The 18,575-nt window shown below is 53.6% G+C and overlaps 6 protein-coding genes across 6 annotated transcripts; 4 read left to right on the top strand and 2 right to left on the bottom strand.

Moving 5' to 3' along the window:
* Window positions 1-1,052: 1,052 nt before the first annotated feature.
* On the top strand, window positions 1,053-2,168 carry An16g08500 (uncharacterized protein; the record flags this gene model as incomplete). The annotated part of the gene is made up of 1 exon (XM_001398111.1): window positions 1,053-2,168. The coding sequence occupies one exon, from the start codon at window positions 1,053-1,055 to the stop codon at window positions 2,166-2,168; it is 1,116 nt and encodes a 371-aa protein (XP_001398148.1).
* Window positions 2,169-2,807: 639 nt separating this feature from the next.
* An16g08490 (uncharacterized protein) lies at window positions 2,808-5,255 on the top strand (the record flags this gene model as incomplete). Its single annotated transcript, XM_059745348.1, has 3 exons — window positions 2,808-3,035; window positions 3,105-4,749; window positions 4,813-5,255. 3 exons carry the CDS (start codon window positions 2,808-2,810, stop codon window positions 5,253-5,255), a joined length of 2,316 nt encoding a protein of 771 aa, XP_059602784.1.
* A 459-nt stretch (window positions 5,256-5,714) lies between these two features.
* On the bottom strand, window positions 5,715-6,623 carry An16g08480 (uncharacterized protein; the record flags this gene model as incomplete). The annotated part of the gene is made up of 1 exon (XM_001398109.3): window positions 5,715-6,623. The coding sequence occupies one exon, from the start codon at window positions 6,621-6,623 to the stop codon at window positions 5,715-5,717; it is 909 nt and encodes a 302-aa protein (XP_001398146.3).
* A 1,125-nt stretch (window positions 6,624-7,748) lies between these two features.
* Window positions 7,749-9,487, top strand: An16g08470 (uncharacterized protein; the record flags this gene model as incomplete). Its single annotated transcript, XM_059745347.1, has 3 exons — window positions 7,749-7,865; window positions 7,924-9,297; window positions 9,449-9,487. The coding sequence occupies 3 exons, from the start codon at window positions 7,749-7,751 to the stop codon at window positions 9,485-9,487; spliced, it is 1,530 nt and encodes a 509-aa protein (XP_059602783.1).
* A 1,012-nt stretch (window positions 9,488-10,499) lies between these two features.
* Window positions 10,500-14,300, top strand: An16g08460 (uncharacterized protein; the record flags this gene model as incomplete). Its single annotated transcript, XM_059745346.1, has 6 exons — window positions 10,500-10,697; window positions 10,886-11,167; window positions 11,225-12,211; window positions 12,277-12,307; window positions 12,366-14,216; window positions 14,275-14,300. The coding sequence occupies 6 exons, from the start codon at window positions 10,500-10,502 to the stop codon at window positions 14,298-14,300; spliced, it is 3,375 nt and encodes a 1,124-aa protein (XP_059602782.1).
* A 1,790-nt stretch (window positions 14,301-16,090) lies between these two features.
* Window positions 16,091-18,325, bottom strand: An16g08450 (uncharacterized protein; the record flags this gene model as incomplete). The annotated part of the gene is made up of 1 exon (XM_001398106.3): window positions 16,091-18,325. One exon carries the CDS (start codon window positions 18,323-18,325, stop codon window positions 16,091-16,093), a length of 2,235 nt encoding a protein of 744 aa, XP_001398143.1.
* Window positions 18,326-18,575: the final 250 nt, after the last annotated feature.

Here is an 18,575-nt window from a genome sequence, read left to right as displayed (position 1 = left end):
TGTTTAGTGAGTGACACATGATAGTATGAGAGAAGCAATCATGATGCAGAACAAGCTTCAGTGGGGAGTGCATATCTTAAATTTGTCCCACTGAGATTCTGCAGATTGTCTGAAATTGCTTTTGATCTATGGAGAGTCTCGTGGAAGGGTGGAGTAGCAGTTCATACTCTACTACGTATTTCTTGAACGTAGCGGATTAGAAATCGACAGTTGATTGACCAGATCCCGAGCTGAACTGCATGAGGAATTAAGAATGCAACCAGCGACGGGCTGAAAACTATTTCCACGGCGAGACAACTTGTGCGTGGCCTTAAAGAAACAAGCATACAAGCGATAAACTTATATAACTGAAACGATCGACTTTGTGGAAGCCCAGGAATAATTTGCTTCTTTGAAAACCCCCGCAAAACAAGTATAAAAGACAAAGTCCTGCCTGAGGTTGGGATCCGCGGAATCCCTGCTTGATTGGAATCTTTGAGAGTTTAAAACCCTTAGCAGTTCTTCTGCACGCAGTTATCTCTGCTATCTATCTATCTGCTATCTAGAAATTCCTCCAAGGATCGCCTCTCCATTCCAATGGATTATTTGCTCTCCTCTCAATGGCTCGCAGTGGACTCCATGGCTCCATCTGGCCCCCCGCGTCTTCTTGACCCACGCCGATTCTTCGGGCGAAGGGAGCCAAACAGCTCCGTGAGGAGATCCATGGGATCAAAGGAAGGGGACCTGAACACCTGCGATGGCCACGCTACTGATTCTGACTGACTGATCGTCTGTCCTCTCCTTTCCCCTTGTTCTGCCATATAGAAGATGGCTCTATCCTCCTGATCTTCAATCAGTTTTCTCCCTCTCGACTTGCGCGCCTGTGACTGCTCGATTCTGTGCTCCCGTACCTGCTGGCTGTGATTGATCCAATCTTCCTTTTTCACCGCCGCAGCTTTTCTCCCCCCAAACCCAGCTGTCGACAGAGCTCCCCTCTTAAAGGACTTGCAGCTGCCACCTCAGCATTTCCTCTAGGCGACTTGCGCAATCCAGTCTCCTTTCTTCACTCCAAAATGGTCGCACTCATCCCCCCTCCTGAGCCCCGCACTTTGCTGCCACCTCTACTCGCCTGTCTTCCTACGGCTTTCGTATCGCCTCAACCCCCTCCGGCTCTGCTGCCCCTCCTGTCTCCCATTCTACGTCAACGGGTTAAGATCCTAAGCTCAGTATCTGCCTCGCCTACCGAATCATGGCTTCGACTGCTGTGCTGGGATGCTGGACAGGCTGAGCGCCTTCAAACATTGGTGGATGGCGCAACCTTCGAGCCGCACCCGGTGTCGGGTGAGATTGAGCTTCCCGATGAGCTCCCGGTCAGGTACATGCGTGTGGACGAGGAGACCCTACGGTCGCGCGTGATCCTTCCCGAATTCAGCCTGAAGATCATCTACCTCTGGTGCCCCGAGGATCAGGAAGGCGGAGGCCCCGCGTGGCGGGTAGCAGAACTGTTGCCGCAAGAGGGCAACGTCGACGATGCTGAAGACTGGTCTGTTTCCATCGGGGAGGCAAACGCTCGCCAGAAAGACCGCCTGCTCGAGGATGCCCTGAAAGCTGGCGAGGCTGCTGAGCAGGCAAAGAACCAGAAAGAGGAGGAAGATGATGACGATGACTACTGGGCTCAATACGATGCAACCCCCGGACGAACTCCAGCAAACAAGACGCCCGCTCCTAATGCCGTCTCATCCCTGCAGCAGTCAGAAGCGGATTACTTTTCTCGCTACGGCGATGTGCAGCCCGCGTTGGACAACCATGATCCTGAGGAGGAACAACCCGAGGTTGGACCATCCTCCCTCAATGGCGATATGCTGGCCAAACTGCTTCAGCGCCAATTCAGTGGAGATGAAGCTGACAAGCCGACCCATACCTCAAACGGTGTCGCTGCCAATGGAGAACATGCTGGCTTGAACCACCCCCGACCCTCTTCCATCTCGTCTGCGAGCTCCGAAGCCGTGGCCAGGCTCGAACAAGAGGCGGAGAACCAGTCGGCGTATGAAGTGGGTGTCAAACAGCACATTGGCTCGAGCATCAAGGGTCTGTTCCGACTGGCCAAAGCTACAGGCATCTCGCGCAGCGACTTCCAGTCACTTGTCAAGACGGAACTTGAATTACTGAACGTGTCGGACGACGACTGAGATAGTTGTATTGGGGCTTGTTTTTCTTTCTTAATTTCTCAAATTGTATATACTGCATGCGGTCATGTTCAGCGTTGAGGTGCATTGATTTGGCATTGGATATCCCCGGGTAGTTTTGAGGAATACGTTGATCGGGTTCATCAGCACCACTATGATAACATTATATAATTGTCTAGCTCAAATCCAAATATTGAAATTCCGACGGATAATGACGATCACATCCTGGACGCAAAACTGCTCGAACTGCTGAAGTACACGTGTTTCATCGCGCGACGTTTCCCATAAATTGGCCCCGGATGGGGGGTTGTTTCAAGTTCGGACCAACGCCTTGTTCCGTTCCGCAAGCGTTTGGGAGGCCAGAAAGACACGCAATCCGCCCCCATCGGCAACAGAAACCGCCCCCCTCTCGCTGCTGCGGCTGTGACCATTAAGTATATTCATCCCTCCGGTCTATCATGTTCTTTTCCTGACTGGCTTTTTCTTGCTTTCTTTTCGTAAGTAGCCCTCACAAAAAGGCAGAAGCATGCGAATGCTCTCCTACCCGCTCCGTCCGGCTTGCTGACCTGTTGTTTCTATGCGCCTCTAGAAGTCCATTAGGTGTCTTTCGTTCGTTCTTTTTCTTGACCACACTACCTAATCATGTCTTCATCTCCTTCGCCCTCTCTCCGCAAGAGGGGCGGCAAGAAGGAGAGTACTCCCGTGCCTGCGGATAATTTCTCTTCTCCTTTGTCCAAAGCGAGTGCTCCTCGTTCGGAATGGGATTACTGGCTGGCCATTTCCATCCTGACCGTGCTTGCATTCGTCACCCGTTTCTACAAGATTTCCTACCCCAACGAGGTCGTCTTTGATGAGGTGCACTTTGGAAAGGTAAGCCCGCTCTCGATTGATCTGCATGAAGCTCCGTGATGGCGGGTTGCTAACGGGAATCTGCTCTAGTTTGCCTCGTACTACCTCCAGCGCACGTACTTCTTCGATGTCCACCCTCCATTTGGCAAGCTCCTTTTCGCCTTCATGGGCTGGCTGGTCGGCTATGATGGCCACTTCCTCTTCGATAACATTGGTGATTCCTACATTGAACACCAGGTCCCCTACGTGGCTCTTCGGGCTATGCCGGCCACGCTCGGTGCCCTGACGGTTCCCGTCGTGTTCCTGATCATGTGGGAATCCGGATACTCGCTGCCCGCTTGTGTTTTGTCCGCTGGTCTTGTGCTGTTCGACAATGCCCATATCGGAGAGGACCGTCTGATCCTTCTGGATGCCTCGTTGGTCCTGACCATGGCCCTGAGCATCCTATGCTATATCCGCTTCTACAAGCTGCGCCACGAGGCATTTGGACGGAAATGGTGGAAGTGGCTGCTCCTGACCGGTGTGTCACTCAGCTGTGTCATCTCCACCAAGTACGTCGGTGTCTTCACTTTTGTCACCATCGGTTCGGCCGTCATGGTTGATCTGTGGAATCTCTTGGATATCCGGCGCCGTGGCGGTGCTCTCACCATGTTCCAGTGGGGTCAGCACTTCGTTGCTCGTGCCTTTGCTCTGATCATTGTGCCCTTCTTTTTCTATCTGTTCTGGTTCCAAGTCCACTTTGCCATCCTCACCCGCTCCGGTCCCGGCGATGATTTCATGACCCCCGAGTTCCAGGAAACTCTCAGCGATAATGTGCTGAGCGCGCAGTCTATCGGTATTGAATACTACGACACCATTACCATGAAGCACAAGGATACCAAGGTCTACCTCCACAGTCATCTTGAGAGGTATCCCCTTCGGTACGATGATGGACGTATCTCCAGTCAGGGCCAGCAGGTCACCGGATACCCTTATAACGACACGAACAACCAATGGCAGATCATCCCAACGGTGCCTTTGGATGTGACTGATACCAGCGGACACAAGGTGCGCAACGGTGATGTTGTTCAGCTCCGCCATATGGGCACAGACACCATTCTGCTCACCCACGATGTTGCATCTCCCTACTACCCGACCAACCAGGAGTTCACCACTGTTTCCCATGAGGTTGCCAACGGTGACCGTCACAATGACACACTGTTCGAGATTAAGATCGAGAACGGCAAGCCCCATCAGGAATTCCGCACTTTGTCCAGCCACTTCAAGCTGATCCATATGCCCACGCGTGTGGCCATGTGGACTCACACCACGCCGCTGCCCGACTGGGCCTTCAAGCAAGCCGAGATCAACGGCAACAAGAATATCCTCCAGACCAGCAACTTGTGGTTCGTTGAATCGATTGAGTCCTTGGAAGAGGACAGTCCCCGTCTGGTCAAGGAAGAGCGCCAGGTCAAGCACCTGCCCTTTTTCCGCAAGTACCTTGAACTGCAGCGCGCCATGTTCTTCCACAACAATGCCCTGACCAGCAGCCACCCGTACGCGAGTGAGCCCTTCCAGTGGCCTTTCCTGCTCCGCGGTGTCAGCTTCTGGACCAAGAACGACACCCGGGAGCAGATCTATTTCCTTGGTAACCCGGTCGGATGGTGGATCGCTAGTAGTCTGTTGGCGGTGTTTGCCGGTGTCATCGGTGCTGACCAGCTGTCTCTGCGTCGCGGTGTCGATGCCGTGGAAGAGAGTAAGTAAATACCCTTGTGATTATTGTGAGCAGCTACTAAACGTGTGACAGTCTGGGGCCAAGGCTCCCGTTCCCGCCTGTACAACAGCATGGGATTCTTGTTCCTGTGCTGGGCTGCCCACTACTTCCCTTTCTGGCTGATGGGCCGTCAGCGTTTCTTGCACCACTACCTCCCCGCTCATCTTGCTTCGGCTCTTGTGGCTGGTGCCTTGATCGAGTTCATTTTCAACCTGGAGCCGCTCTCGGTCATTCAGCGCGTCCGGTCCGAAGACGACCCCTCGGGCAAGGCCAAGGCGTCAGCTTCGGTTGGACGCTTCGTTACGGCCAAGGAACGTATGGGCACCAAGTCCCTTCTTGCGGGCTGGATCGCGACCCTGGTCATCCTGGCCGGTACGATCTACGGATTCGTCTTCTATGCCCCGTTGACGTACGGCACCCCGGGTCTGGATGTGCCGGGCATCCTTGCCCGCAAGTGGCTGGGCTACGACCTGCACTTTGCCAAATAGATGAATCGCGGTTGAGTTAAGCCTGCAGTTGGCAGGAGAGAGACGTATGTCGGCTCGGTGAAATCCGGACTGGCCGGAGTAGGCGTTCTGTAAGATATAATAGGTGTCTTGGGGTCAGATTTCTTCTCACGTCCATCCAGAACACCCAACGGGTGCGTTCTGAGAACCGCCCCTTTCGCCTGACTGGATGATTTTGCTCGATTTCTGGGTTCTCCCTGTTGATATAGCGAATGTTATGCATTATACTCCTAAAGTTTGCTACCCACTTTCGTAGGACCAGCATTTGACGAACAATTTCTGTCTACCATAAAAGTATCTCTACTCAAAGAAAATTCCACTGGACTCATCACTCATGATGGTATTAAGTGATCTATATACACATTCACAAAACTCAAACCAAACGCCAATACAGCTATACAAAACTCATCTAGTAGTATGAACTAAACACATCAACCGAATCTAATAAGCCATGCGCTTCCCAATCTCACTCTCCCAATTCCTGGACTTCTCAAACCCATTCGACGCAGTCTGGAAGTCCACCATCGCCTGGTACACCTCTTGCTCACTGGTGACCACAAACGGGCCATACTGCACGACCTTCTGATCCAACGGCTGCCCCGCCACCAAAAGGAACCTTCCTTCCTCATCCGCATTCTCGGGAACCGACGCCTCGACGAAATCGCCCTTCTGCTCAAACACCACATTATGAAACTCCTTAATGGTCTTCGTCTCCCCGCCGGACCCGAAAATCGTCTTCCCGGCCAACGTATACGCAAACGCGTTCCACCCCACGGGGAGCACCTGCTTCACCCGGCCCCCAGGCTTCACCGTCACATCCAACAGCCAAACAGGCGTGTACGCCAGATCCCGTACCGAATCAACTCCATGCGACTGCCCGGAGATGACCTTCACCGTGACGCGCCCGTCATCCGCTGTGGCAATGGGGATCTCCGACGCCCGCAGATCGCGGTACCGCGGCTCGCACATCTTCAGCTCCTTGGGCAGGTCCACCCAGAGCTGCATGCCGACGTTGGGACTGCCGTCCGGGTTCTCGTGCGGCATCTCAGCGTGCATGATGCCTCGTCCGGCGGTCATGAATTGGAGATCGCCAGGGCCAATGGTGCCTCGGTTTCCGGCGAAGTCTTCATGGTCGACTCCGCCTGAGAGGAGGTATGTGATGGTTTCTTGGCCTCGGTGCGGGTGGTCCGGGAAACCGGCGCCTTTGCCGATGGTGAAGTGGTCTAGCATGAGGAAGGGGCTGAAGTTGCGGAGGTTGCGTGTGCCGATGGAGCGGCGGACGCGGGCGCCGGCGCCTTCGGCTTGTTCGATGGCCAGGAAGGCTTGGCGGATGGCGCGGGGGAAGGACATGTTGGTGAGGTTTGTAGTATGTGTGTTGTTGGGTGTGATGGTTGTGTTCGTGGTGTTGGTGTTGGTGTTGGTGGTAGATGTAAAGTATCTAGTGAAAGTAGATGTATTGCAAGTCAAGACAATAGCGATGATAGCGATGAAAAACGAAACGAGGAGTTTCATGTGGTCCTGTGAGCGGCCTTTTATAAGGTTGTCTGCGAGGGCAGTGCGAATGATATAGAAGGTGCTACGATGGTATGGAATGGGGGATGGGGAAGATGTGGTGGTGGTTAGTCAACTTCTTATAATGATTTGGGTAAGCTGATGGTTTTGGGTTAGTTGAATTAAGTTTAGTTGGTTTAGCTTAGCATAAAGTAAGTAATCATAATCAAAACTATTCCTTTTGGCTGCTGTTGGGTGTATGTGGATTGGATGGGGAAAAGTCAATTGTGGAGAGAGAAAATACTCCTCCGTATGTTGAAGGTCCATGGGTCGCGCCCATTACAAAGATTGCCGTCAGCAGTTTTAGCGCCATTATTCAGGGCTGACTCAGTGGGGTCAGCTGTCTGGTTTTCCGTAGGCGGGTTGTAGTCAGTTAAGGATTAGTGGTGGGTTAGTCAATTCTTCATAATGATGATTGTAAGTAATTGGGTGGTGGGTGGTGGGTGATGGGTGATGCATAATTCTGGAATGTGCTATGATAATTAATCTATGTGTCTCTGAGATTGTGGTAGTTGCATAACTTTGTACTACACTCCCTCCCCACTAAGGAGTAAGTACAGTCAGTTTAGTGACTGCTTTGCATGTTATGTTGTCCAGCTCCTGGGTGTGCACGTGCTGATAAGATATCCACGGCTCTCCGCTGCTGCGCTGCTGCTCTTCCCAACTGGCATGTCCCTGTGCATCACGGCCTCGACGATCATCATACCCCAACAGTAATTCCGGTTCTTAGGGTATCATCTTTACAATAATGTTCCCTTGATTATATTCCCCGCGTACACATCCCTAACCCCCCACCAAGCTATTGGCCACTCAACTCCGTCCCGTACCCAATCAGGCCAGATCGTCGCATTCAGGAACACCGCGGCCGGCGGCCTTGACCCGACCCATCTCACTTGATACCCCATCCTCTCCCTACAATCGACCATGGCACGTCGGAACCAGGTTGTAAATATTCTGCTTGGACTGGCTTGTGCCAGTTCCACGGCTTGGGCCAACAAGAAGGCCTTCAACATCCATGATGACCTATTAGCTTACCCTCAAGTATGCATCGCATCTTGTGCACCCCTCACAGCTCAATCTAACTGGTTTTCACTCTTAGTTTGAGGTTCTTTTCCCCGATGACTACGTCCTCGAGTCCCACGCCAGAGAGCTCTTACGAGAACGCAGTGATAGCTCTTCTACTTTCGCCGATACTCAAGAGAAATCCGCTCAGGTGTATCTAGGCCGCAGTACCCATGACAACGACCAGGCGAAACCCCGGGATGGCGATGACGGATTCAGCTATGAGGAAATGCTTTTAGGAGAACAGCGATTTCTCTGCCAGATCCCTCACGTCGATGTCGACGATCGGACCAATTCCACGGGACATCCTCACGAGGCGGACGAACAGAAGGAGCTGGCGCGCGCGATGGATCGGGGCCTGGAGCTCCTGCGCGAGATGGAGGGCAAATGCATGTATTATATATCCGGATGGTGGTCCTATTCCTTCTGCTACAAGAACCAGATTAAGCAGTTCCACGCCCTCCCCTCCGGGAGTGGCATTCCCAACTACCCGCCCATGGAGGACCATACGACACACTCTTTCATTCTGGGCAAATTTCCTCAAGGAGATGGCGACGAAGATGAGGTAGAAGGGGCCGCCGACCAGAAGAAACCTGTTACAGATGTGGCGGAGCTCCAGACGAAGGGCGGCTCCCGGTACCTGGTGCAACGATTGGATGGCGGCACGAAATGCGACCTGACAGGTCGGGACCGGAAAATCGAGGTCCAGTTTCATTGCCACCCTCAGTCGACAGACCGCATTGGTTGGATCAAGGAGCTGACCACATGCTCCTACCTCATGGTCATCTACACCCCGCGTCTATGTAACGACGTTGCCTTCCTGCCGCCCCAGCAGGACGAGGTCCATGGAATTGAGTGCCGCGAGATTATTTCCCCAGAGCAAGTATCGGACTGGGAAGCGCTCCGGGAGTACCAGCTGGCGCAGCGACTAGTGGAGTCAGCCGTAATGGAGGAGCTCCCGGTCGTCGGAGACATTCAGGTCGGTGCTCAGAAGCTGGTGGGATCGGAAGGCAAGGAGATCGAGAAAGGACGCGTCGCGTGGGCCGGAGAAGAGATCATCGAGGTCGTGGCCAAGCGCGAGAACGGGGAAGTGCAACAATTGTCGCGCGAGGACCTGAAAAAGCACGATCTGGACCCCGAGAAGCTCGAAACGTTGAAGAAGCGCTTGGAGGAGTGGGCTAAGGGTAAGGACTGGACGCTGGAGGTTATCTCAGTCAACGGAGAACGTCAACTGCGCGGCCTCGTCGACGATGACGAAGAGGAGGAAGACAACGGAGAGGGCTCCCAGGAAGAGATGGTCACGGATGCCGCCCCTTCCAAGGAGACGACTGAAGCTGAGGCGGCAGGGCAGGAGCCACAACCACAGCACCCGGAAGAACAGCAGCCATTGGAGACCGACGAAGCTGAGGAGGTAAGCAAGAAGAGGGTCAAGGATGAGTTGTAGCTATTGTGATGGTTTTGCTTTTGCTCGTTCGGGCTGCGGTTGTGCAACTTCCTCTTTTGCGTCTACCTATTTTTGCTTCTAGCGTTCGTAGCTACGGCTGATTATATCCATTGCATAGATTACGATTGTCCCAGTTGCCGTGTATTGGGACTATTGACCTGACATTAATCTAATTCAATAAGTATGAATTAAATAGTAGTAAGTAGACTCAACTCCGGCCATGGCGAGCACCAGAGCCAATAATGGTGGCTTTCGGGGGGTGGAGGGAGGGGAGGCCATGAGTGCCCAAAGAGGGCTGGGCTGACCCGATAAGGGGGGAAGGCAGGCATTCCAGGCTCGTCCGAAAGCATTGCCATTCTCATTCACGGTCAAACGGGATCAGGAGGGAGAGAGTAAACGGTAATAAAGATCATATCACACTGAGTTAAAGAAGAACTACATCTATTCTGTATAAGACTTATAAGAATAAGACTTTTACAAGCTGCAGATGATCGAACACCTGCTGGCTATTAATAAACTAAATCCAAGAAAACGTGGGTGCAGAAAACGTGACCGCCCGGCCCCCTCAGCCATCAGTTGCGCTTCTTTCTGCTGCTGCTGCTTCATCGCCGGTCCAGTTCGGTCCCTTTTTCCGTTCATCCTCTCTCTCTCTTTCCCTCCGCTTTTTCTATTTCCAGTTTCGGTTTCATTTCTCTTTTAATACTTCACCTTGACGGCTACTGCACCCACCCCGGATTGTCCCCTCCAGCGAGCAAGCCTAACTATCGAATTCCCATCTTAAACTGCCTGGAATCTACTACTGCTGGGTGCTTGCCAAGGCTGCCTCCCTCCACTTGGACCACTTACGTACCTGCCCACTACTAACTAACTAGTGTGAGCAAGTGAGATACTTACTCGACTCGGTACGTTTGCTGCACGGGTCTCCTGTCTATCACTCACTCTTCCTCCGTCCGCCCAACTACGATCTCCCTCGTCTGTACCTTCTACTATTTCCCACCCCAACTCCCTCCCCTCCTCCCCTCCCGCCTCTTATCCACCCGGTTCGTCCGGCTCATCCTCTCCTGATTCCAGGCCCACAGTCTCGCTCGTCCACGCTGCCCTCCGCAGCCGCGGCACACAACCCCCGGACCCTCCACCACTGCCGTTTGACTACCTAACGGCTTCCCACCATGGGTTTCCTCGGTGTCTATACGGCCATCTACGATTACCTCCCCCAAGCGGAGGGGGAATTAGAGCTGCGCGAAGGCGATCTGCTGTACATCCTCGACAAAGGCGAAGATGATGATTGGTGGAAGGCTAAGAAGAAGGCCGAGCGTGAGGATGATGATGAACCCGAGGGTCTCGTCCCAAACAACTACGTCGAGGAGGTAAGGATGTCTGAGGTCCCCCGACAATTCTTGACGCGGAGCCCGACTCTAGCGCCCATGCTTTCCTGCGTCATGGTCCGGTGTATGGTCGCTGCGGCCGGCCCTCACTCAGGGGTACCGGCAACGCCGCAACGTCTATCTCCAACCTGAGACTGCTCGTGCTAACGCAATCTGTGTCGGACTTGTAGGCTCAACCGGTTCACTCGGCCAAAGCACTTTACGACTATACACGCCAGACGGATGAGGAGGTCTCCTTCTCCGAAGATGCAGACTTGATCGTGTATGACACGTCCGACCCGGACTGGACCCTTGTCGGTGTCAACTCGGATTACGGCTTCGCCCCCGCGAACTACATTGAGATCATCGAAGATGCAGGCGCGCACCATGCCCCTGCACCAGCCATTCCGTCTCCTCCCCCCGCTGAACCCGAACCCGAACCGGCGCCACCCGCCCTCCCGCAGCGACCGACGGTGACAGAGGAAGAAGTCAACGGGACCAGCGCAGCTTCTCCAATTGACGCTGTGCAGAATCCTGCCGCCGCGGCCATCGCAGATATCATCCACAAGCAGCATGCCGCTGCGACAGAACCGGAACCGCCGAGGGCCGTCCCCCCGCCCCCTCAGCCGGCACGTCCAGCGTACGATGAGCCCGAGGAGCCCTACAGGAACGAGCCCTCGCCACCACCGCCTGCGTTACCACAGCGTCCCCCGTCTGAGCAGATCTCGTCGCCAGTCACGCTGGATTCTCCCCCCGAGCCCGCTCGGCCCCCTCGTCCTCAGATCTCTTCGCTGCGCGACAGTGACCGCGGCGGCCATGTGCAGGAATCGCCCCCGTACAACAGAGTCGGCCAACCAACCCCTCGTTCCCCCTCCGGCTATCATATCTATAACATCAATGAGATGGTGGAAGTGATGGGCAAGCGCAAAAAGATGCCCACCACCTTGGGTATCAACGTCGCAACCGGAACCATCTTTATCTCGCCCGAGGAGGGTGGTGATGTGCAGGAATGGACCGCAGACAAGCTCACTCACTACTCGATTGAAGGGAAACACGTCTTTGTGGATCTTGTCCGGCCCAGTAAGAGCGTCGATTTCCACGCGGGTGCCAAGGACACGGCTCGGGAGATTGTCTCAGCCCTTGGTGAGATCTCCGGCGCTTACCGCGCAGAGGGTCTGAAGGAGGTTATCGCCGCCGGCACCAGTGGGGGACAGAAGAAGGGCCAGATTCTCTATGACTTTATGGCTCAAGGCGATGATGAGGTGACGGTGGCTGCGGGCGACGACGTCATCGTCCTGGATGACGGCAAGTCTGAAGAGTGGTGGCAGGTGCGGCGTTTGAAGAACGGAAAGGAGGGTGTCGTCCCCAGTAGCTACATTGAGATTACCGGCACCGTCTCGACTCCGGTGATTAGTTCCGAGCCGGGCCTTTCCACTGTAGAGAAGAACCGCATGGAGGAAGCGCGGCTAACCAAGGAAGCTTTGCGCAAGTCGCGGACCGATTCAATTGACGGCCAGGTATGTTCCTTGCCCGAAAGACAGAGGGTCAATTGCTAGAGGCGATGCTGACCGATTAACGCTAGAAACGCGATAGCAAGAGCAGCCACAAGCCGAGTAAGTCATTATTACCCTTTGCTTTCATGCATTGACCCCCTGTCGCTAATCGAAGCAGAACCGGATCCGGCTAAGACAAGGCAATGGACTGATCGCACCAAGACGTTCACTGTCGAGGCGCAATTCATTGGCCTGCAGGATGGCAAGATTCATCTGCACAAGATGAACGGCGTGAAAATCGCGGTTCCCATCCCGAAGATGTCCGTTGAGGATCTCGAGTATGTAGAGAAGATGACAGGCGTATCCCTCGACGAGGACAAGCCGTTGTCGGACATCAGACGCCGTTCTCAACGCGTCGAGCCTGAAAAGGCCCGGTCTCCCTCCGAGGGCAAGCGTGCTTCAGCTACTGCCGGAGCTTCCTTCCAACAATCCGACTATGATTGGTTTGACTTCTTCCTCAAGGCCGGCGTTGGCCCGCACCAATGCGAGCGGTATGCCCAGAATTTTGTCAAGGACTCCATGGACGAGGCCGTGCTTCCGGACATCACCCCAGAGGTCCTGCGCACGCTGGGTCTCAAGGAGGGCGATATTTTGCGTGTCATGCGCTATCTGGACAACATGTTTGGCCGCACCGGAGCCAAGTCGAAGCTACGTAACGTGAGCTTTGGCGGAGAAGAAGTCATCGGGAACGGCGAAGAAGGTGCCGCCGGCATTTTCTCTGGCCCTGGAGGTGTCCTGCGCAACAACACTCGTAAAGGCCGGCCCGCTCCCAACACGCCAGCCGGCGATGTTGTCGACCCTAAGGCCTTTGAGCAGAAGGATGCTTCGCAGCCTGCGGAGCGCAGCGCGACACCACCCACCGCTGCTGCACCTTCCGAACCCCCGGTTCAGAAGGGCTTCGACGACGACGCCTGGGAGGTGAAACAGCCCAAGCAACCTGCTGCTCCCGCCGCCGCTCCAGCTCCTTCGACGCCAGCTACTCCCTCAAGCCCCCCTCCGGCCGCGTCCTCTCCCGCCACTACACAACCACCGGCTCAGCAACCACTTGCAGGCGCCATGGCTGACCTGTCTTTGCTTCAAGCTCCTCTCCAACCTACGCCTGCGGCTCCTGCCCCGCAATCTCCGCCGGCGCCCTTGCCAGCTCTTCAGCCACAGCCAACCATCCAACCTCAGAACACTGCGGTGCCCGCACCGCAAGTGCAACCACAGCAGACTGGAGCCACGCCGGGCTTTTTCTCCCAGCTGGCACAAGCCGCGCAACAGCCTGCTCCGAGTGCCCAAGGGTTCAGTCCTCAAGCAACGAGCTTCCAGCAGGCTTCAAGACAACGTCCCCAGCCGCCTCAGAACATGGGGCAAAGCTCTTTGCTTCCTCCGCCACCTCAGCGACCCCTCTCCGCACCCCAGAACTTCCCTCAGCAGCCAAACTCGTTTGGTCCGCCTCCATTGCAACCTCAACTGACTGGTATTCCTCAATCGGGACCTCAGATTGCTCCGCCGGGACAGAGTCTGGCCGAATTGAACCAGCAACGGTTCCAGCACACTCTCCAGCCGCAACCTACTGGTTTCATGCCTCAGGCTCAATTCCAGAATGGATTGGCGCCGCAGCCCACCGGCTTCCAGCCGCAGTCCCAGTTCGGGATTCAGCAGCAGCAGACTGGATACCCGGGCCTGATGCCACAGCCTACAGGCTTTGGGGGCTTCCAGCCGCAACCCCAGCAGCCAATGCAGACCGGCATCAATTCCGTTCTGCCTCCGCCTCTGCAGCCTCAGCCTACAGGTATGAATGGTGTTGGCAGCATGCCTTACAGCGCACCTCCTGTGCCCCCAATCCCGCAACAACCTACGGCTGCACCATTGCAGCCACAGCCGACCGGACCCGCCCCTGCTGTCCGGTTTGGCGTTAAGAACGACCCTCCCAAGAAGCTCGCTCCTCAGCCAACCGGTCTCCGGGCCAATCTCGCACAAGCCAGTAAGTCAACCTACTTCTTTACTTCTTGTTTTGGGATCAAACTAACATAGCTCACCAGCGCCCACCAATCCGTTTGGATTTTAATTCGAGCCTGTATATATCAGTCTGTGACTTGGCGACACACACGATTTTCCTTTACTATACATGGTCGCTTGCTATTTCTTGCTGGCGGGAATAGCATGCTCATCATACATAAATGATGCCGCGGTTTGCTTTCTTTTCTGCCACTCCTGACGCTGTAATGCGTATATCAGAGCTTCCTCCCTCCCTCCCTCCCTCTCTCTCTTCAGTCATGGCCGGACGCAATGGACCCACGCAGCGAGTTCTGAAGCAATGTCTCGAGTCTTGTTTACATGACGCAGCTTCAGCGATCTAGAATTTTCTTTCTGATGTTCTCTTCTCTCCCTCACCTCGACGCTGCTTCCATTCCCATCGATACGTAATATTGGGAAGCCAGAAACTCACCCCCATTCTTCTGCTTCCCGGTTTCTTTTGTACCCTACTTTTTCCTCTCGGTTTTCTTGTCGAGAGAGAACTTGCCCGCCCGACTACTTCTTTCCTATCAACTCGACCCTCATGGTCATGCTGCATGCTTCTTCCTGCGTTCGGCCGGAGGTGTTGCATTCGTTTCTTCCCACCCTCTCATCCTGATTAATTCCTGAACATGATCTATTTGTCTTGTCCCCGTTATACGTTCCGCTTTTACTTTCCCTGTTTGTTTTCTGCTCGATCCCGATGTGCATTTTCTTTTTTGTTTTGCGATCTTTGCATTACATGTACGGTACATATAGCTCGTGATTCAGCAGATAAAATAGGGATTATTACTAGTACTAGTATACGTTTTAGTTGCTTGGCATTTGCTTTACTTGGATGGTGTATAACAGACCTGCCTTTTTGGTGTTTACTGAGTACCATACAATAACATGTTCAAGATGTTTGTTACTCGGCTCATACGGATCGATCACCTGATAAACAATCGTGAAAATGACCTGTCAAAGAGTGTAACTAAGTGAATCTAGCAAGCCAGTTCTTGTTATATATTACCAACGAAACAACTACTACCTGGTGAATACCCCAAGAATGATTCACCGAGCACTCTAAATAAGTAATGTAATTGAATATCTTCATTGAACCAAAATACCAGTTTAGAACACAGAATAATCCACTGCCAATAGTCTATTCATATGATGGTATTAGTATTCATCCCAGCACAATAGTAACGATATCAATGATTTAGTGGTGAATGGTTCAGCTTGTATACTAGTATACTAGTATAGTGAATGAACTGGGAGAGGTGTGAATGCCAACCCCCCCGGTCCCCGAGAAAATAAATAGTGTTTAGTTACTGCTAGTAGTGTGCTTACTTAGCTCAGTTAAGTTAGTAACTACAGGTTGGTGGAGGAAGTACTAGTAACTAAGTGAAATATTCAGAGTGAGGAGACAGACAGACAGACTGTGTGAATGACTAGTCACTTAGTGAGGTATGCAATAGACTGTCATAAAGATTGATATATGTAGTATTCAATTGGATGGACGTGTATATGTATGTATGTACATTGTGAATAAAATATGTATCATGATGTGGTGAGTGGTATTTATTGAAGGGGAAGTTTCAGTTACTTCGTATATACATAGCCCAGAGATTGACGAGTCCAACGCCATTCCACGCCACGCCAAGTTAGACACGTTAATTGATATCAGCTAATTTGATTGGAGAGAAGGTTGAGGTTCTGGGGGAGGTCAAGAGTCATGAGGAGTCGCGCCGCGATCGGGTTGGGTCGGCTTCCCATAGGAAGGGTGTTGGGGATCATGTGACAAGTAGGGGCATATTTGCACCCATTTCCAAGTGTAATGTAAAGTAGGATAGATACCTTTCAAGCATCTTCCCAAATCCCAAATACAGGAAGGTCTTCGGCCATATAGAGCAGGCCATTGTCTGGGAGAATCACGTCCGAGAGCGGGGTTTGCGCCCCTGGAGCATCCGGGGGCATTCCACCGGCAGGGATGGTCCCGCCGGGGGAACAGCCGATTGGAATTCCGGTTGTGGTGAGGGTAGAGATTGCGGTGTCGTATGGTAGTGTGCTGGCGCCTTGTGCGCCATAGAGCGTATCCCAAATGTCACTGTCGGTTGGGCCAGTGGTGGTAGTGGTGCTTGTAGCTAGGTCGGGCGGCTGAGAGGCAGATGCTCCGGTGAGCTTGTCGGGGGATAAAGGTGATGGTACAGCGGTGGGTTCTCCACGATGACTGCTCGGGGTGTTTGTTTCAGCCATGGGGTTTTCTTTGGTGGGCCCGACTTGGCCGAAGAGCTGGTCGACTTGTCGGCTGCGACGCTCCATCCAATGGCGATTTCGTCGACGGACATACTCCGCCACTGCACCTCGAAGGTATTTGATGATCTGGAAGAAGCGACATGCGTGTGGGTCGTGGGGTACGAAGAGGCCTAGGAATTTCTCCGCCTTGTCCATGCCTTCTTCAAGCGGGAGCAGGTTGTCGTAGTCGGCAAAGAAAGCGGCTCCAAGCACCACGGCTGAGTTGAAGACGGAATTGATAAGGAATGGGAGTCTGCGCGGGAGGGTGTTGTAGCGAGAAAGGTCATCCACGATGTTGAGTCCGCGCAAGGCAGAATAAACACATGCGTCGGCAAATAACGCAATGCGGGAGTTGCTGGCCCTGCTGTCGGAGGACCCTGTTGCCTCGGTTCTATTCCGCACATATTGGGACACTCGGAAGATGAGGAATGGTCGAGTAAGAAGAATAATCGACCAGTAGTAGGAACCAAAGATGTGTGCTGCAGATAAGGTGCCTTCCAGCGTCTTGGAATCCAGCCGCTCAGTCTGCATCTGCAGAAATACTGGGAGATTGCGCACCCAAGCTCGATGCTGATTCGATATAGTTTCTGCAACATTGATCGAGACGACTTGACGCATGTAGACCTCGGTCAGAATACGTTCGAAGATTCGGCAGAGTGAGATCACCGTCATAGACAACTGCTCGTCCGGATGAAGGCGCTGTTGCTCCCCTGGTGAGGTTCCCTCTTCACGCAGATCATAGTCAAAGTCTAGTGTCGCAGGAGGACGTCCTAATGAGGCACAAAGGTACAGATCCATCATACGAAGACTCTTCCATACCCGTTCTCGAGCCCGCCGTTCTCGGGTGCAGAAAAGCGCATTTGCATCTTTCCGGTGAATTCCGACCGCATACGCGGCACGGAGCGCGATTCCCAAATTCATAAAAGCTCCGTTCCGTCGACAGGCTCCCAACATATACATCGAGATCAAAACATACGACTGAATGGTATATATACTCGGGGTCTCCGTGAAGGCAGAAAACGCTAACTGACGGCCGCTGACGAAGTACTGCTCAGCCAGGGATTGATTGATATCGGACACCTGCGCGCCGATGGCGAGCACGAGATAGAAAATCGAGCTGACAGTATCCTCATCACCCCTCGGATTCTCAACCCAATTCGCAAGCCGGGGGTGAAACTCGTTGAGGTCGAACAGATCCAGCAGCGGGCTTGTGGCCAGCACAAATTGGCGCGCCAGCCTCTGAGCCTCTTCGTTGCTTGGTGGCGATATCAATGGTCCTGTCTGCGTTGTAGATCCACTCTGGAATGCCTCGAGCATCGAATGTCGCGAGTTGTCCTCCGTGAATTCGCATCTGCCGATAGAGGTCGATACGATCCTCCGCACACTCTGTAGGAAAGACAAGCTGGCGGAGTCGCCAACGTACATGAATTTGCCTTGACCATCACGCAGTAGCCTGGCAACCTTGGGCACTGGCGCTGTTCCCTCTTTGTCATCTGTAGCCTGTTGTTCCAGATTGGCGCTCCGGTCTTCGAGCGAGTTCAGGAGTCGGTCCATGGCGGTCTGACGCTGTGGGGTCGGGACTAAGCGTTCGCTGAGAAGCATGGTGTCCTTAGAGCTGCTGTTATTCGGTTTGAGCAATCTTGCCGGTTTGTCTGAGAAGTGGCATTCGGACTCTTTGCGCCGTTGAATGCATATTGTACATGGCTGTTCTCCGTTGCATTTTTGTTTCCTCCGCTTGCAACTATCGCAGGCGCGTCTGCAGCGGAGTCGGCCCCCAGGGACTGGATTAGCTTTAGGCATGATGGAGCATGAAAAATGGTATAGCGCTGATTGATTTGGGCCTGCAAGTCCGCTCGAGCCACAATCGCGAAGTGATGTACCTGACGAGGGGAAGAGGTGCAGACCGCCTGCAGGGGGCAAACGGCGGGGTCGCTTTGGCCGGTGATGAGGGTTTGTGTCAAGACCCTGGCTGACTAGCCGAAGGTTGGATTAAACATCTCTCTAGCACAGGCGAGAGAGCCAGACCGGCGAAGATATGCCCACAGGCAGA

This window comes from Aspergillus niger (assembly GCF_000002855.4).
Source record: "Aspergillus niger supercontig An16".
NCBI lineage: Eukaryota > Fungi > Ascomycota > Eurotiomycetes > Eurotiales > Aspergillaceae > Aspergillus > Aspergillus niger.
The sequence above is the reverse complement of the archived record's forward strand: the minus strand, read 5'-3'. Positions and strand labels throughout refer to the sequence as shown.